Source organism: Leuciscus leuciscus, assembly GCF_965113295.1.
Source record: "Leuciscus leuciscus genome assembly, chromosome: 16".
NCBI lineage: Eukaryota > Metazoa > Chordata > Actinopteri > Cypriniformes > Leuciscidae > Leuciscus > Leuciscus leuciscus.
This window is the reverse complement of record NC_138740.1, coordinates 15,650,341-15,669,933: the sequence shown is the minus strand read 5'-3', so window position 1 is coordinate 15,669,933 and position 19,593 is coordinate 15,650,341. Positions and strand designations below refer to the sequence as shown.

The 19,593-nt window shown below is 37.6% G+C and overlaps 1 protein-coding gene across 5 annotated transcripts in view; it reads left to right on the top strand.

The window, feature by feature from the left end:
• The first annotated feature begins 1,884 nt into the window (after positions 1-1,884).
• Positions 1,885-19,593, top strand: part of amot (angiomotin) — a 32,158-nt gene continuing 14,449 nt past the window's right edge. For 2 of the 5 annotated variants that reach the window (XR_014198915.1, XM_082141836.1), the window contains exons 1-3: positions 1,885-2,002; positions 2,338-2,388; positions 19,113-19,247. Coding sequence is in view for 2 of the 5 variants with exons in the window: in XM_082141836.1 (XP_081997962.1) it covers positions 1,915-2,002; positions 2,338-2,388; positions 19,113-19,247 (274 nt within the window). In the remaining 3 variants the exon portion in view is untranslated. Of the gene's footprint in view, positions 2,003-2,337; positions 2,389-3,608; positions 4,230-15,789; positions 17,416-19,112; positions 19,248-19,593 lie in introns of those variants that run through there. The other 3 variants (XM_082141837.1, XM_082141838.1, XM_082141839.1) reach the window with 3 other exon arrangements.

Genomic DNA, 19,593 nt, shown 5'->3' with positions numbered 1-19,593 from the left:
AGGTGTTGGAAGGATCTACAAAGATGCTGGGACTTTGAAAATGGGGCAATATTTGGTCCATTCAGAATCCTCCTGAACAAAGTAGCCAATATCTGTTTGGAGATAAAATGTATATTTTCCATGATGACGATTCCAATCACGCTGTGCATGCAGCAAAAGTCCCCTGTACTTTAAATGATGTTTTATTAACAAAGTTCGGGAGAGCATGTTCAGAACATTAACACAAGTGGAGAGCACTCAGCAATCAATGGTAAGAGGTATATATATATACATTCAGCAGTCTCACCTCAATCCATTGACAGTTTAGCTGCATCCCTCCACCACCCCTTCTCCACACTTCTAATCCTAACCACTTTCATACGGAAGGGGAGTACTCTGGGTTCGGGCTGAACTCCGAGCTCGGAGCCCTCCCCCCCGGACAGCACGCCAAATACGCATTAAACTTTACCCCCTCTAATTGTATGTAAGTGTGAACTCGTGAAAACCATTGAAAACCTTTGGGAAATTATAATCCTGGATTGTGATTAGTCATGCAGGTCTTCTAATAAAGCCTAACTTTGGGAAGAATTTAAGGAGGGTTGAAAAGAAGTCAAGCATGACACGTGCACAATGTTAGTTGAGTCAATGCCCAGGATGGCTTCGGTAATCAAAAACAAAGGAAAACCAACAATTACATTAGTCAATGTATGCTTTCTTCCTGACCTGTGAGCTTTTTTGTTTTTCCATGCCTTTTTTTGCTTAATACAATAAAACCCATATTTAATTATTTGCCGGAGTTTGCCTTTCTTGCCAAATCATTTTAATACCTTAGTGTATTCTTCCCAATAGCCTATAACATCACTAAAAAAATTGTTTTTTACTGCTTATTCAAATTGCTTAGTTAAAATAGCAACACAATTGCTATAGATTTTGTCCTAACTTACTTTGTGTTCAATTCACTTCTATCCACAATATATATAAAGTTGAAGTTTACTTAATCCATTTGTGTTGTGTTGTTGGGATTACATGAATGAGTTGTTGAATTAACTGAAACTGGGCAGTGCTTGTTAGTTCCCAGCATGCTTTCCATATGGCTGAATCTAGAAGAGAGTACATTTTGAAATTAAGTGTTATTTTGTGTGTTTTTGTGCAAGATGAGAAAAGGGGGAGACTTGATAATAATGTGTAATATTGTTTAAGGTTGAATTATGTTGGAATTATTAGAACCCTTTTTAATTACACTGGGTTACCATTGTGGAGCATTTGCATAGGGTGTGGACTGATACAGTAATCCCTTTTCTGCTTTGTTAGAGCAATAGAGCAACTGGGGCCTATGTACAAGATTAAATCATGTAAATTTGTTCACTTTTTTTCAGTGTATTCCTCATATTTTAACCTAAAATGTCATTAAAAGCAAATATTGTGCAAATAACCTCTCCGGACATCACTTTTTAGCCACTACTGCATAAATTTGAAAGCCCCTTATCTTGACTACATTTCCCATAATGCACGTCGTCTTAGCTCCGCCCTCACCTGCCGAGGTGTGTATGCGTCATTCAACAACAGCTGTGAGCGAAAAGTGCGGGGTTCTTTTTGGGCTCGAGGTAAGATTACGTTTTGAAATTATGTCACATGCGAAGAATAAGTCAAGACTTATTAGAGCGTATTTATCTAACCAACAACTGTATCACAACATACAGCAGTGGTAGAGATCAGATTAATAGGCCAGCTTACTATACATGTGTAATGATCCAACGAAAGGCTTTCATAGGATTTTATTCACAATTTATTCCAAATAATAACTTTGGTAAACAGTCTGAAATCGAGATCTTTATATTAGGGAATTGTTTGGTGTTTGTATGTTACATTCAGTGCTTGTGTGATGTGGATTTTTAAAGAAAAGATACAGAAGACGAGAGTGTAAATACAACAAGCATGATCTCAATCGAGGAGTGGAGCCCAGACCAAGTGTCCACATGGATGAAGCATATTGGATTTCCACAATATGCACAGAGTTTTGTGGGTGAGGTGATTCATTTTCATGATCGAACATACAAAGTTACAACATCACAAAGACGTTCAAATTAAAAGGCGGTAGACTTTTGTGTGTGTTGTAGTTAAAGTAATCATTATTCTTTGTCAAACGTGGCGCCATCACAAGAGGGCGCTCGGTTACAGTGTCAACTTCAACCCTCATGTTTTGCTGAGATTTACTTTTTGTTTTGGGTCCTAGTTATATGATGCCATTATATTTCAACCCCAAACACAAGTAATATAAGTTTGAAGTGTCTCATCAATAAGAAATTGTGTTCATAGTTAGTATGTAGTATGTAAACAGTTTGACTTATTCCTTCACAGAAAATGGATTTTCTGGATTAGATCTCCTGGAAGTCACTGATTCAGTTTTAGGTAAGAATACATGCTTTTCTTGTCTTACATTTTAAAAAAGAAAAGAGGAAGAAAGACACTTTCAGAACTGATTTTAAGCATTTTTATTACCCATCTTTACACAGAGTATGTTTAATGTCGCTGTATAGGTGTTAATTATAGTTTGTATGAATAATTGTTCATGCAAACTGAATGGCCTCAGTATTTTTGTCACATGTAGTAGGTAGGTAATATATTTATTTTACAGGTCTGAGCCTGTCAGTAACAATCCTTTGTTGTTTACAAAACCCCACTGAACATTTACCATTACTTCAAACAAATGTAGAGCTATTCATCTTAGAAAGTATGAGAGGATAGAGCCATTATAGGGTGTGGTTTTGTTTATTTAGGAGAAAGGCATCTTTCAAGCCATTATCATTAGGCTTTTGCAAATGCAGCCATATTTGCTATTGTACTGCAGCTGTTCTCAGAGTACAGAGAAATATTGACAATAACACTAAACAATTTCTTGTTAAATTTACTGCTGTGGTTTTTAGAACTTTAGGGGATGGTATTTTATTATTTTACAGCTCCTGTTTATGTCATTAAATTATGTAAGATTAACATAGGCTTCCTATTTGAGCTATTGAAATCCATTTGTTACTGTAAAATGTACTGATACAGTGGAAAGCCACGTAGATGATGACTCGATACGTCCAACAAAATTTGCCTCTCCAGTAGCTGTAATAGTAAATTTACATGAACAACGGTAACTCTTTTAAATAATAATTGGCAACTTAGCCTACATTATTTTACACACATTCACGCAAGAGTTGAGTCCCGCGGAAGGGACCTATGACATAGCGTAAGAATAGATGACTCTTTAAACTTATCGCAATCCTCCAACATTTTTCTTTAAAACTGTCATGTCAGAGGTTACCCTTCCACGGGACTCAACTCTCTCATGAACACACATGGATATTTTCTTACAAAAACCCATTGCTTCACTTCAGAAGGAATTTATTTACCCACTGGAGTCGTATCGTATGGATTACTTTTATGATGGATGGATGTGCTTTTTGGAGCTTCAAAAACGCGGGCACTATTCAGTGCCATTAAATCTGGGAAGAGCCAGGATATTTTTTAATATAACTCTGATTGTGTTCAGCTGAAAGAAGAAAGTCATATACACCTAGGGTGGCTTGAGGGTGAGTAAATTATGGGATAACTATTTCTTAAAAGATGAAGAAGCATATTATAAACAAATATGGCATTTATTGAGGAGGAAAGCAAGACTTTTTATATTTCTTTAATTATTTTCTTCTGAAGTGACTGAATCTGTGGGCTGCGCTACACATAAGACTCTTTGACAGGCTCCTGATCTTCAAGCCACACAAAAGCTTTTTGTACTTTTCTTGCTTGAGCGACGTTCCTTAAAGCCAACAGAAGAACAGGAACAATCGACAAACTCTCCGAAGGAGGGCTCTCCTGGCTTTAGAAAAAAATGCTTTGGATTCCCTTAAAGTTCTCAGCAAAGGGGAACAGTTTTTTTCTCTTCACGACTCTTGAGTTTGCAAGTAATTTCTCTGCAAGTTTCGTATTCGAGGAGGGCAGTCCTAGTCCTTCCCCTCACAGCACACTTCTAGTGGAAGAAAACACATTTCAACAACTCAAAAATGACAAGGAGAAGGGGGAACGCGTTTTTTTGTGAACAATAGTGCAAAGATGATCGCAAAGTTCCTCTCGGTCTGACGCGTTACACTTTGTGAAGCGTGTTCGACGCTTTGGAATCCGCCGGAAAACTTGTAACGGACTTAAAACTTAGGACGCACAAAACCGGCGGCAGATCGAAATAAAGCGGGACTTGGCGAAAACTTGAGAAGGTAACTGCCTTTTAACAGATTACTCATGTGAAAAATCATTATTTAAGTCGATTTACAACTAATATTTTTGAAGTTAAGCGAGTTTTACTCAGCCTTCAAAAGTTCCAACATTGCGAATGCAAATGTGAGGTTTATCCTTGTTTTAACGATTTCGTGCTTTGATAAACCTATTTAATAATGTGTTATGCTTTGAGTTTATGTGTAAACTTTGCATGCATCCTCTTGCAGTGAATGAATTGCATTGCTGTTACTCTGTAGCCTACATACGAGTATGACATGCGCAGTTCTGACACATTTGCTACAAGTCAACCTGCTCCATATGGCCTCGCGACATACATGAACACTGTGTACTAGGCTATTAATACTATGTGAATATAAGGTATTAATATGCATATTTATTCTGCAGAATCATGTTTTAGGTGATAGGATACATGATATGACACATTTTTGCCACACATATTCACAATAGCTGTCAGCCTCATTTACTTTTACCATTGCACTTACTTCCATTGTAATTTATGTTAAGTAGTGAATTTGGCTGCACAGGATCATTAGAGGTCCTGCTGACGGATGTCACCCCACTCCTCTGAGGAATGCCGCCCAGGGCAGAGGGGGAGCAGGACACAGATATGCACACTACATAGGGCAGGAATGCAGTCATGTGTTATTGGAAATCAAAGCAAGAGGCCAAGTTATGAGGAATGCTTGGGCTTTATTAGGTGAAACTAATTGCCTTTTATTACTTAGCCATTGCTAGCAGGAGTACAGACCCTTCCTCATAATGCTTTCATTGAGTGCTTTGCATTTAAGTGCTCCCTCTGAATGTTGGGAGATAACCAAAATGGTTACTGAGGTAGCCATGGACAACATTCCAAGAAATGTCCGCCACACTTCCAGAACGAACCCACAGCTTTATTAGTTGGACGCTCAGCATTCGGATGGTCTCCTCTCTCTTCCTTTTTATCAGTGCTTTCCGGTGCTTTTAGTTGTAAAGGTAGTGAAGGATTGCCAGAAAAGTGCCTAGCGGCGTTGACTCACGGTGCAGGAATGTCAGCTCTTTCGCTTTTCCCTCCTCTCTCCATCTCTTTCCATCCCTCACTTCCTTTGCCCCCTGCCTCCCTCCTCTCTTTTTTTAAGAGGGGCCAGAGTTCTGCTTGCTGACTCAGCCTCCAAATCACCCAACTGCCTTTTCCACTGAACTTTTTGGGAGTCCAAAAGCCTACAGTTCTTCTTGAAGTTTTACAATTAGGTTGTGTCCAGCTGAGAACACCGCATCCCCCGATCCCCTCGAGGGAAACGGCCGTGTCCATATAACACAAAAACACCCTTTCAAAGACATCGGTAAAGGGATGCCAGACTTACTAACTAAGGAATGTTGATGAAACTGATACTGAAAAGTTGACAGCAGATATCATTATTTAAAGGGATAGTTCACCAAAAAATGACAATTCTGTCATCATTTATTCACCCAAGTTGTTACAAACCGGAATGAATTTCTTCTGTTGAACACAAAAGAAGATAGGCTATTTTGAAGAATAAGGGTAACCAAACTGTTGATGGGCCCCATTGATTTCGATAGTATGAAAAGAAAAGAAAAAAAGTCAATGGGGCTCATCAACTGTTTGGTTACTGACATTCTTCAAATTTTGTGTTCAGCAGAATAAAGAAACTCCTACAGGTTTGGAAAAACATGAGTAACATGAGTGGGTGAGTTAATAAATGATGACAGAATTGTCTTTTTGGGGTAAATATCCCATTAAGACTTTCATTTTGCTTGGCCGTTGTGCTAACAAAATAACTGTGTAAAAAAACAATGACTACAAGATCAAACTAAAGCCTCTTCTGTGTATTAGGTAATATTTGTAATAATTTGTAATATGTCTTTGTATATAAAAATGTAGGTTCAAAATGACTTTTACAAAAATAACAGCAACATTATAAGACGAGTTGAATCCATTTCACATTTCCAAATGACAAGTAAATACACATATAACTCAACCTAAACTCAACTTAAAATAGCCTAATTAAAAGAATTAATCGATTATCAAAATAGCTGTTGCCCTAGTGATAACAAAGTATATCTCAGACAGTGTCTTGTGTAACCCAATGCCCCAGCATGATGTGTACCTGCTTACCTCAGGGAATTGAAGTCAGACACCCCTGTGGTGGAATCTGGAATGTGTCACTATTTTTCAGACACAATCACATGGGCGAGGTACAGCGTCTCGCCATACACTCATCTTGGGTCTGTTAATTGCTTTAGCTGGATGTGTCACTCAAAATTTCAGAATTTGGGGGAGGCCACCACAAATCAGACAGTGGTTTGACTCCGGATGGTCAAATTGTGTATATAATGCTTTCTGTTTTGACCTTTCTTTGTTTTTTGTTGATAAAATAACAGTAACGCTTTACAATAAGGTTCCTTTTGTTAACTTTAAAAAAAAAATGTATTAATTTTTTTTTTTACAAATTGATTTAACCAACAATGAAAAGTACTTCTAAAGCATTTTATAATCTTAGCTAATGTTAATTTCAGCATTAATTAAAATCAAAAGTTGTATCTATTATTGTTATTTAACGGACCTGAGCTAACATGTCATGAACTAACAATGTTGTATTTTTATTATTTAACAAAGATTAATAAATAGGCTACTGTAACAAATGTATTGCTAATTGTTAGTAATACTTTAATGTTTTTAATCCATTAGCCAATGGGACCTTATTATAAAGTGTTAAAATAACTTGACCATTTGGTTGACTGAAGATTTACCCTGCCAAAAATGTTTCATTAGTGTTGTTGCTTTACACACACACACACACACGCACGCACGCGCGCGCACGCACACACACATATGTGGTGGTATACACATTTATTTATTTATTAAAATATAATTTTTTTAACATGACCTGGTCACATTTGCATTTTTAAAAGGTGAGAGTTATCAATTTAAAATGTAAAAATGTAATTGAATGTGATCTTTTATGCTGCTGTTATCTCTGGAAAAATGATTTTGAATCTTCCTGTTTATTAACAAAGATATTTGATATAGATATAAAAATTGTACAGACATTGGATATATTTGACCAAGATCTTGCCGCTTGTATCCCTCCACATCTGTTGTACATGACCGTAACTCTGTTAATTGTCACTTCAGTCGTAAATTTCAGATTTTATAGATGTAATTTTTTTCCTCTGACAAAATGGGGGGGGGGGGGGGACTATGTCTTTTTTCCTCTACCGGGGGAAAGAAACTGGTGCAGAGCTTCAGTGGCAAAGATGAAGCATCTCCTGCACATGCTTTTCATTAAGGCTTTGGATGGAAGAGTGGGTGGGGGTTGAGAGGGAATCGAGGGGAGCAGCGCTGTTTCCAAATACTTGGGCCTGTATCAGGGACTTGTGGGGGGAAAAACCACATTATAGAGACCTTGTTGCAGTTGGAGTATGGAGGAAGAGAAGAAATGGAGGGAATTATTCTGTGACTCATGTTGGATTTTTCTGCTATAATGGCACACAGGTTTGCAGGGCCTCTGTTGCAGCTCTTTCTTTTTCTTTTTGACTAAAGATAAAGTGACCTTTAGGATACAAGTATTTGTTCAGCCCCTTTAAAAACTCAGTGGTCATTAAATGCTGATCTCTGATGATAAATGAAACATTGATAATATATATTTTTTGGAGGTTAATGGAGAGTAAGACTGTAGGGGTGTGATATGAACGATATGAATCGTCTATGATAATATTGTAATTGTTGTTTTAACGATTTGCAATCGGACGGACATTGAGTATGTCCCTCTCTCACTTCGCAAAAACCTAATAAAAACACACCTTGAGATTGCATACACTGTGTGTGATGCAGCTTTTTCAGTTTAGGTCAGACTACTACACATACGCATTTAGAAATCACACATTCACTGCATGATTTACTCTATTAAAATGCAGTAAAAACGCCCCTGTATGAGTATTTGTCTTTTAGGCTATACAGTGTTTATATCATATGATATAGTTAAGCAATCACACACACAGTGCCTTTTCCCTCCAAATATCAGCACAATTGCAAATGCGATATTGATTTTATACAACCGTTTATTCAGTGGTGGACAGTAACAAAGTATTTTTTTTACTTTGTTACAGTACTTAAAGGTCCCATGACATGAAATTTTCAATTTCTGAGGTTTTTTAACATTAATATGAGTTCCCCTACTCTGTATATGGTCCCCAAGTTTCTAGAAATTTTAATCGGTGTAAATCGAGCTTTTGCTATCTTTTTCTGCCTTTGAGAAAATGGAGGCTCAACCGGGCTGATCTTGAATCTCCTCCTTATGACGTCATAAGGAGAAATGTTACCTCCCCTTTCTCTGCTTTGCCCGCCTAGAGAATATTTTCCGCCCATGAGAAAATGAGCTAACGAGGATGTAGGAACGCGCGCGCGCGATTTTAGTTTGTCCACGAGAGAGATATCATGGCTTGTGAGCGATAATAATTGCTCAATAACTGGATGTACAAATGAACACCGAAGGGTCAATACAGAGCTGGGTTTGCTGAACGTCTGAAATTCTGGATCAGTAACAACTCTCTTTGGCTCAGCAACACACCACGGACAAGTAAGTCAACTATTATATATAAGTGTGTTGCTTTACTGTTTATGGTTACCTAGCTTGTTACACGTAGAATGTGGCTGTAACATTAGCTATGCAGTTACTTGCGCTAATATAAAGGTAGACAGCATCAAGTATGTGTGTGAATACACACACTGTAACGCGAGTGTTGTACACTTCTTTGTTATTTGGATAACCGTTTTCCTGTTGGTTATATGGCGCGCGCGATATCCGCATTTCAAGATCGCAGAGCTTGATGTAATTGTAATAAGATAAATACAGACGTTACAGATCTCTCATGAAAAGGCAACAGTAGGTTAGCGTTAGCTACATGATAATAACTGTAAACCATCCGAATAAAGTACCGTATCCAGACATAATATTTTAAACTAACCATTCGGAAACGTCCTGCTGGAGCCGCTTAGTTGCAACTTCTTCATCCATTGCTTCTCTATCTGGATCAGATTCTGGGTCAAACTGAAATGCTTGAACGACTGCGTGTCTTCGTGCCATTGCAATATATCCAACGTAAACATGCATGGTACCGTTGCGCAAGATGGTCAAGGCCACACCCACCCTCCACCTTGCGCCGCCTTTCTCCTCCTCATCAGCATTTAAAGCTACAGACACCGAAACGGCCCGTCTGAAGGAAGTTCATTCTGGGACTGGCTTGTAGTGGCTATAATTCTGCACCAAGGCTGAATTTTTGGAAAGAGATTTCAGATACAGTACTAGGGACCACTAAGGCCTATATTAAAGCCTACAAAAAGTAGCATGTCATGGGACCTTTAAGTGCATTTTTCAAGTATTTGTACTTTACTGGAGTACTTCACTACATTCTAAAGCATAATATCGTACTTTTTGACTCCACTACAATTCCTAAAAAACATCCCGTTCCTCGTTACTTTCAATTGAAGAAATTGTTGCATGCTCCAAAACACGAACGAGGTGATTCTTTTCAATGAGCCTGTTAAATCGGTTCTCAAATCACACCAAATGATTAATTCGTGAATTGTACTGATCCCATTGCAGCTATTCTTAAGTCAAGAACTCAGAGCGAGTCTGCAGTTGACTGAATTCACTAGTCTGACTGAAAATAAGCCACCAACCGGGAGATCCTCGGAACTTGAGTACACGCGCGTCTGATGGCGCGAAAATTAAGTTACAAATGCAGAACTTTAGGATTGGTTATTATAAATGAAAATCATATTTAGGTCATGACTGTCAGTTGTTTGTGAACAAAATCTGCTGTAAAATGGCAAGCTGTTTAAGGGAGAAAGGCCGCTCACTGTAATGCTTGAATGCAGACATGTTCACATAACCATCTCAACGGGGTAGACTTTAGGTTAAAAAAACAACCCTAAACATAACATTAAAATAATAGCCTACAAATTAATGCACATGCATTTTCCCCGTTGCCGTAGCAGAACAAATTATAAAAAACTTGTATGTTTGCATAGGGTTCTTAAAATTGTATGCATTTAGTCCTATGTGATGTCTGTTTTTATATTCTTTGTCAACACGAATTTAGTTTTTTCTTATTTTAATTAATCTTCTTTAAGCTATATGTACGTAGAATAAGACGTAGCCTATCAGTAACCTAAACTGATATTTTGATATAGTTTGGCCCGGTTTCACCGACAGGGCTTAGAGTAAGCCAGGATTAGGCCTTAGTTCAATTAGAACATTTCAGTAGCTTTTATAAACGTGCCTTCGAAAAAAACATTTCTGGTGTGCATCTTGAGACACAACAATGACAGACATATTTTAAGATATGCCAGTGCAAGTTGCTTTCAGTTAAAATGAAAATTTTGGTCGATAAATCTAAATCCAAATTGTTATGTAATGCCTGATTACAAAAACAAAAGTCTCACCATTAAAAGCCATTGTCCCAAGCATACAATTATAATGTTCTCTTTATAATTTTATGTAGCCTATATGACAGACTTGCACTGCACATGTTGCAGTTAACTATATTTTTCCTTTTTGAAGTGATTTCAATCATATTTCAAGCAATTCAAAAACATTATGGAGAACAGTGTGCATCTCAAGTATCTTAGCTGAAGGAAATTATCCATTATATATCGGCTTTAATTAAATTTTCTTTTCAGGCTGCTTTTTTTCTGTGTGGGCCTCTGAGTGAGTTCACGTAGTGTAACAGCGCAACGCTTCTGGGTTGTATGTCAGAACGTAGGCTCACTATTGGCTGAAGCTGGTCATGTGTGTGATGCGTGTGATGCTGGCCAATAGTGAGCCTACGTTCTGACGTACAACCCAGAAGCGCTGCGCTTTTACACTACGTGAACAGCTTAGGAGAATGACATGGAAGAGAAGAGATGGTTGAATTAAGTCGTTATTTTTGTTTGTTTTTACGCACAAAGAGTATCCTCGTCGCTTGATAAACTTAAGGTTGAGCCACTGTAGTCACTTGGACTAGTTTAACGATGTCTTTACTAACTTTTCTGGGCTGGCAGATGTCAGTTACCTAGCAGCCTATGAAGGAGTGAGCCAGCTCTCAGATTTCATCAAAAATTTCACATCTTAATTTGTGTTCTGAAGATGAACGAAAGTCTTACGGGGTTGGAACAACATGAGGGTGAGTAATTACTGACAGAATTTTCATTTTTGGGTGAACTAACCCTTTAATGACTCAATGATTCGCTAATTAACAGTGACTTGCCGCCACCTACTGGCAGTTTTAGTTTTATATTTAAAGTATCTTTTAAATTTTAAAATAATTTCATATATCATCAAACATCAAAACATACATTTGTAACGGCAGGTACAATTATTTGTCACCTCTGAGCTGCGTTAAACAGTCTGTGTAAAGACATCTAAATACCACTTCAGATGCAGCTTCTGTGTTTCCTCTGCACTGCAAAGTCTGATTTAGTTGATACTGATTTCATTTGAGTGGTAACAATATAGTGAATTTGAGTAAATGTAGTAATTTGCTATCATAAATGATAAATGTAAAAGTATAGGTTACATTTAATTAGGTAAGAAAAACATGCAGATAAAATCATAAAAACTTTAGGCTTCAGCTGTCCACGGCAGTCCTAAACCTGCCAAAGTACAAGCACAATAAACACACTCAGAAAAAAATATCTGATCATCGTTATCAATAAATCCCCCCAAAATATTGAAATATTATTTTCTTTTGTCAATATCGCATAAAAAAAAAAAGAGTTCCAGATTCACTCATGGTACTGTATGATCAGTATATTCATCTATAGTGGTTTCACATGATACTCAACGATACTTCAGAGAATGCCTTGACAATACAACTTGGTATTGCCAAGCAACCATGTCCAAAAAAGTGAGTATTTTGGAAATGTATTCTGTCCTAAAACAGTAAAATCCACTGTGTGCACTGAAGTGTTGTGGCCCTGAGTGCTGTCCTCTGGTTTCTCTCAGCACTGACTTCCCATCAGGCCTCTCACATGTTTAAAAGAACGTAATCCCTTGAAATTAATCACGGTTGAATTCCAAGAAAGCAGCTCAATTGAGGGAGGAGGTGAATTAATGCCGCGAAGACATATTGCGACGAACATGAAAACGGCGGTAGAGAGAAGGAGCAGATGTGTCAGAGTTTCTTGGCCTACTTCTTTTCCAGTCCTGCAGTGTGAGAATCTCTCCGAGCTGGAGGTAATGGACACAGGGGGAGGCTGAGCTTTACGCTTTCTCCACGGTTGCAGCGCCAGACCTTTCCAGAATGGAATGTTGCGTTTCCTGCTCAGTTCCTGCCATGTGTTTCTCAATTCCCCCTTCTGCCTTAATCTCTCTGTCTGCATGTGTCTTTGTTCTCGGACTGTTCCTTTGTCACCGTCTTATCCACTCATTGGATGCATGCTGGAAGACTAATTAAATTTGTGTGTGAGAATAGTTTGTAATGGTTTGGGGTGCACGTCTTCTTTTTCCCAAAAGTCTGTGTCTTTTAGTTTTGAGATGTTACTTGAGATCTTACTGTTTTCTTTACCAGGAAACCAAAGCAAAATTATATATGACTCATGTTGCACTACACAGACTTTTTGTCCAATCATATGACCTCTAGAATGAAATGGTCCCACCCCCTAAATACCACCTGGAACTCACTAACAATAGCATATCTAGTGGTTTATAACTGGCATAAAAAAACAGCCTAATCACTGTGTAAATAATAATAATAACAATAATACAAAAATAATATATATATTAAACTGCACTCAAATTCAGAGACTTTAAGGCGGATAAATCCATATACTTTTTTATCTTCTTCCTTTATGCTGATCTTGTGGCCTCATCATCATCAACTTCTCTCTTCAAACACACACAAACTTTCTTCAGTATTAGCTCCTCCTTCACCAATAACAATATTGTCAGTGTTATCATGTCCTACATAAAGCATAAAAGAATTCTTAACATGGACGAGCTCTCTGGAGTTCATTAAACCCCTGGAAACCTTCCACTAATGCTCCCCTGTTATGTAAACAGTGCCTGCGAAAGTTGGGGGTGGCGTTTTTAACTATCCGAGGGCTGGCTCGCTCTGCCTTAACAGACGTTTTCTAAGGTCACACTCCTGATTTTTCCCGCTTTAATGTTTTAAGGTTTATGTTTAGGAGGTTGTCGTGGTGAAACTCTAGCCCTTGTGGAATGCTGCCCGACCACTTGTCAGCATTAGACAGTTTACCGTTGTTGCCAACGGCAATATTCATCAGAGGTCGGACTCGGGAAGTAAGACAAGAAAATGCGATGGAAAATCCTGCTTCCTTTTGTCACAGGTTTCTGAAAAGTGGAACCAAAGGGTAAAGTTCTTGCCTATAGTAACATGCGCGTATGGGTCAATCACATGACGCTCATTTTTATGTCCAAATCTATTAATTTATATAAAAATGTTACGATGCAATTCACACAGTAACTTGAATATATCTTCAAGTATGAAAATTATTTTTATTTATGAATTTAATCATAATATAAAAAAAGAATTAAATGTTAGATAATTTTTTTTTTTTAAAAGTAGTTTGGTAAAATCCTCTATTATTAATTCTTAGAAAAATGTTTTAACAAAACTGCTTTACTAACATTTTAGTCTTCATGATGTATGACCAATATGGTCCAACCAACATGCAAAAAACCAAAACATAAAACAGGAAATTGCATCATAAAGAGGACCCTCGTGGCATAAATCTTTCAAAATATCAGTTAATTTGACTTTTTATCTTTTACGTTTACTTTTCAAGAAAACTATACTAGGCCTAAATTTCAAAATATATTTATGAATTAAAAAATCATAATTTGTCAAATTATTTTTAATCTTGAAAATCTATATAAAATCTATATATACTCTATGTGTGTGTGTGTGTGTACACTGACACGTTTTCAAGGTTTGAGGAAAATATGACACAACTCGATGGTCACACCACATGACATTTTTACCGTCATTCCAGACTCAATTTAAATACAGACTACATTTCTAAGAACTGGACATGTTAATTTGTCATTGACCCATGATCGGTTTATTGTTTCATTAGCTAAGAATATCACAACACCACTACATATTTTTCTCTTTAGACTTCTATACATATCTGTTTGGTGAATAATTCTGTTGTGTCAGCTTGTGGTCTTTATGACTAAAAACACTGGAAATGTAAAAGGAGAAGTGTGTTGAAAGATTAGATGAGATGTGATTAGTCACCCTATACACCAAACTACTGGGTATTTTGGTAAATAGTTTCAGAGTTTATCAAGCATAATGATCAAGAAACCAGTTGGGGGCAACTCTTCAATTCCAAAATGTTATAAGTTAAGCATTAACATCAATCCTAGATCAGATATGAACCTGGACATCTGTCAGCACTGTACTGAGAACCTGGAGTGTCTCAGCATAATGAGGGCAGGAATGAACTGTACTGTCAGAGGCTGTTTGATAGTGTGCCAGCATCGGGCCTGTACTCAAACCTACCCTGGGCCACATTCCTGATCTATTACCCCGAGTAAGCACTGTCTGCGTGGGGGCCCTGGGAAGCTTGTGCACAAAATGTAAATATTTACATAATGTCAGCATCCATTTAAAATGTTCCAGACCATCAGAAACCAGGTTACAGAAATACATCCATTTTGAATTATCCGATCTTTCTAAGTATAGCTAGCACTGAATTTTAAACGTACTCTATGTAACTTTTGGCGGTTAATGCCATGCATTTTACGGAAGAACATTGTTTTGGCTGTGCTTCGGCTCTGCATGTCTGTGCGGATGATTATGGTTATCCTACTGCTCATAAAACATTCACTACTAGGCGTAAGAGATATAAGCAGTTTAGATGGAAAGGATCTCAAGCTGATTAACTGAAGACATTACTGTTGTTTTTAATAGACATGGTTCTTTGAAAATAAATTGCAGCACAGCGCTACAACAACCATAATGAAATGACCCTTCACAATAGATAATGCTTTACAATGAAATCTGTTAGAGAGCTACATATGGCAATTCATCTGTTCAATAAAATACCTTACTGACCTGTTGAGTAATAAAAACACCATCTCCACTTCGCTTTTACAACATTTCAAATCCCTCAGTTCTCGCCATCTCCGAAAAGCCAAGCCAATGTTGATACTTGTTTTATTACGAGTTCAGTCACGCTCTCTTTTTGCCAGCAGACTGTCTTCTGTTCTGCGTTGTTTTTAAACAGGTGATTCCTCGGAGGTTCGAGATTTAGCTGCTCTGTTAATCTTTCTTGCTCGTTGTAACAACTAACCTATGCCACTCCCACACGTGTCAAAGTAGCCAGAGGAACTTTTCTCTATTTACGGATATGACGAGACGGCCAAGTGATGTATATACACAATATCTGGTCAAAACCATCCTGCTTGGTCTAAAATATAAACACCTGTAATAGGCTTTCCATAGTGAATTAGGGAAAAAAATCATGTTTTGGAAGGATTGATGATGTATTGTAATTTAGTCAATTTGAACCAAAACAGTTACAAAGTGTACTTTTAAAATCTGACATTTTGAAACGGTTTATTTTCATGAACTTCAGAATTTTTCTCATCATACAACCAAATAACTTATTGTCAAGGAAGTGAGATTGTATTAACTGATAATGTTTGCTCAACTTTATTGGCACACTAGAGGGGATCTTTTTTATATGGATAACATGTGTATTGAACCCTGCCATGGTTCATTTATTTCTTTACAAAAAAACAAATTCCAGAAGATAAAGCCTTTTTTATTAATTGCACTCTTTCTGATAGCTTGACAGCAAGTTGTTGCCCTTGCAGTACCTATGTTGCCCTTGGCTCTGTTTAATTGCTCTTGAAAAAGACACGGGCGGCAGCAGTTAGGAATATGAGGAAGGAATAAGTGCTGGCTGTGTTACGACAAGCCAGGTGTTTCAGTTTCTTATCGTAGGAGTTGTGGTTTGCCACCTGTTTCTACATTACTCAACTGTTCGCAGCAGGTGCATTCTTTGCTCAAGTTGGCTTGACATTCAGGGATTTGTCTGTTGACAACATGTTAGGGTTATTGATGGGTCACGATGGTCAATTAATGAACTAGTCTTCCAACAACCAACTTGTCTGGGGGTTTTCTTTGGCCTTTTGATGGACAAGGGCCCCCTAATATGATGATCCCTTTTTGCGCCCCCCCTTCTTTAAATATCTATATTCACATGTATAAAGACCCATTTATGCTGTGTAAGAAAAATACTGTGATATTACATAGACGACATCTTGTTTCCTAAATTGAATAATTGGCTTTTATATTCATGTAGCTCAAACAGTAGAGCGTGGCACTAGCAACGTCAAGAGTTCAATTCCCAGGGAATGCATGAACTGATAGTGTACTGAAGTGTAAACCTGCTGTCTGCCAATGCATAAATATAATGAAATGTAGATGTTGCATTGTCACTAACATTCTGTCCTACAGTCTTGAATGCATTTTCATTCATGTTCAATTAAATGTGGTGACTACCCTGAGGAAGGTTTGATCGCTGCAAGTTGCTTATTTCGTGTCAACATCTCTACAAATTAAACACATTTGGATTATTGTAGCATACAGAAATTGAAATGTAATTGGTGCAATTTCTTAGCACACTAAGAGCAATCAGAAGGCCGTTGTGAAAATCTGAATTTTGAAATGGCAAAAAGTCATTTTAACAAACATTCCAACACTCATCACTCATTCATAAATGTTTCTGAAACCGATAAACTGGATCAAACAAGGTTTGATCACCTTTGAGGTTTCGAACAAGCATCATACAAAAGTAATTTGTATAACCGCAATAATTTTTTTCAACCATGATCTTAGTCAGATTTGAGATATGTATCGCACACCCAGTCTTGGATAATTAGATCATTTTGACGCAAGTTGGAGTGTTAACAGCAGGCAGGTTTGAAGGTGTGTAGATAACTGGCAGTGATCCAGCCCACCTATCCTCACAGCCACACCTGATGGAATGCATTAGCTAGTTCAGTGTACAAGCTTACTGCAGTAATATCCTTGAGCGTGTGAACAAAGGAGTGCGACTCGAGACTAATGGTTAGGATGGTCAACTGTTAAGGAGAGTTCAGTGGAGTTTTCTCACACAAGACGTCTTTGGTGGAAAGGATATCTGTGAGTTGAATTTGTGTTGGCTGTATTTTTCAGCTTTTTAATGGTTTTCAGTGAATTGTCTTGTTGTGATTGCACTGTAAAAATGATGCTAAGTTCTTCAAAGTTAAAATTCACCTAAAACGATAATGTTTAAAGTTATCGAGGGCATTTGCTGTATGCACATTGTAGATAGGAAATTTGAAGGGAATGTGTTCATGAAGTTAATAGGATAGATAAACATTCTCCCAGGTTTTTAGTTCTGGGAGTCATGCTTGACATGCTCCATACCTTGCTCAGTACTTAAAATGTAAGCACATCGTGTCACTGACACGACCATGGCAGGACTCTGAGGTCAGAACCTTTGGAAACTTTTGTTGGGAGACCTATCTGTGGACTTTTAACCATGTCAGATTCCACGAATTCACTTCTGGGCACTCTGGCCATGGAATAAACTGTTTATCTGAAACAGTCAAGGAACTTGAAGTTCGAGCGTCAGCAGGAGTGTGAGGGGAGGAGGCTTCTGTAGCCTATTTCTGTTTTTGACGAGGTTGGGGGCGTATTAGAGAGGGGTCTGGTTTATTGTATGATTCAGACCGTTTCATAGCTATGTGAAGTTTTGTGTGAGTGATTCAAGAGTTCTTGTAATGAGTCTTCTCTTAAATTGTGTTGTCTGAAAGAGGATTTTCCTAGGTTTTGAAACTCACAAAACCTGTCAAGAACTGTTCTAATAAAAATTATATTTTTCTTAAAGAAAATAAAGCCTATTTTATGACCTTTTTTTTGCATCCACACAATTCTCTTTACTGTGATGGAAAAACAAACAAAATCAACAATCTATATTCCATCAACATGCTTTGCAGTGCATGGGAAATCCAAACAGTGAACCCAAATCTGCAGTCATTAAATTACAAAACAATGTATTAAAAAACTTATTTTATCATATACATTAACATGTTAACTTTGACAGCCAAGAAAATATGATTATTTGAATTAAGTAATTATGTCAATGTAGTATGTTTAACTGCTATGTAATCCCATATAAAATACAGAAATGAGAAACTCACAAGTAAAACCTGTGTCCTGTATTACAGTAATGAGAATTTTAATGTGTATGTCACAATAAAAATAAATCTAAATGACCTTAAAAAGGTTTCAGGGTAAAATATGTCACTGACCTGTTTTCATTAGATTTGCATTATGGAAGAATATATCTTTTAAATAATTTCAGACACTTTTGTCAGTCCTTAAAGCATCAAAATTCCACAGACTACATTGAGTGCTATGGCATTTTTGGGGGCATAAATGTAGCTTATGCCAGTCATTTAAAACTATGCACATCCCTACATCCTGTTTGGATTGAACCACTACCCCATGCTATCTCTACCAACTGATCTGGAACCAGCCTCACTCCCTTAAACTATTTTATATCTGTCAGAATTTCTGTCCAGTAGCTTAGCATGGTATTTTTCTATCACCTAACTACACAGCTGCAGAATGGTCCCCAATGGCTGTGAGAAGGTATAAAAAAAACACAAGGGCATTTCTTTTTTGGTTCTGTCTCAATCAGGAAATGAACATACCTCACATCCCCTATCTTTCACATGAACTATATTTCTTTCTACAACCCCTCAAAAAAAAAGCCTTTGAAAAAAAAAAAGTGTCTGTCTTTGGACCCCACCCCCATTGTTCTAACTCGCCAGAGTGCCTTCCTGTTCTAGAGTGGCTTGGCATTCGGGACCTCACGGACCGGCTGTGTGTTTTGGAGCAACTTGAGGAGCTTCTTCAGAGCAGTGACCCCAGTGAATGTCAGCACGATGAGCAGCCAGTAGTGACACACGACAGCAGCCGCACAGGTAGGTGACCTGGTCGAATATACTGTAGACTAATGGAGACATAAAGTTTACACAGTGACTGGAGAACACCAGAGGAGCCTAGATGGGTGGGGTGGACATCAGTGGGACAAAAGAAACCACTAGAAGTTATGGGTTTGTTAATTTCGGCTCTGTGATTCAAAATGTACAAAAATGTAGAACCTGTTTGGATACAGTTTTTATCACTTAAAAAGTCCTCTGCTATATTTTATGCTTAAAATTATTCATAAAAGCAGTTACATTTTTGCAGTAAAGGTATTTAAAGTACTAGATCCAAAGGTATGCCCGACAAAGTTTCTCTAACCACACTGGACGAAGGTTGTGTAAA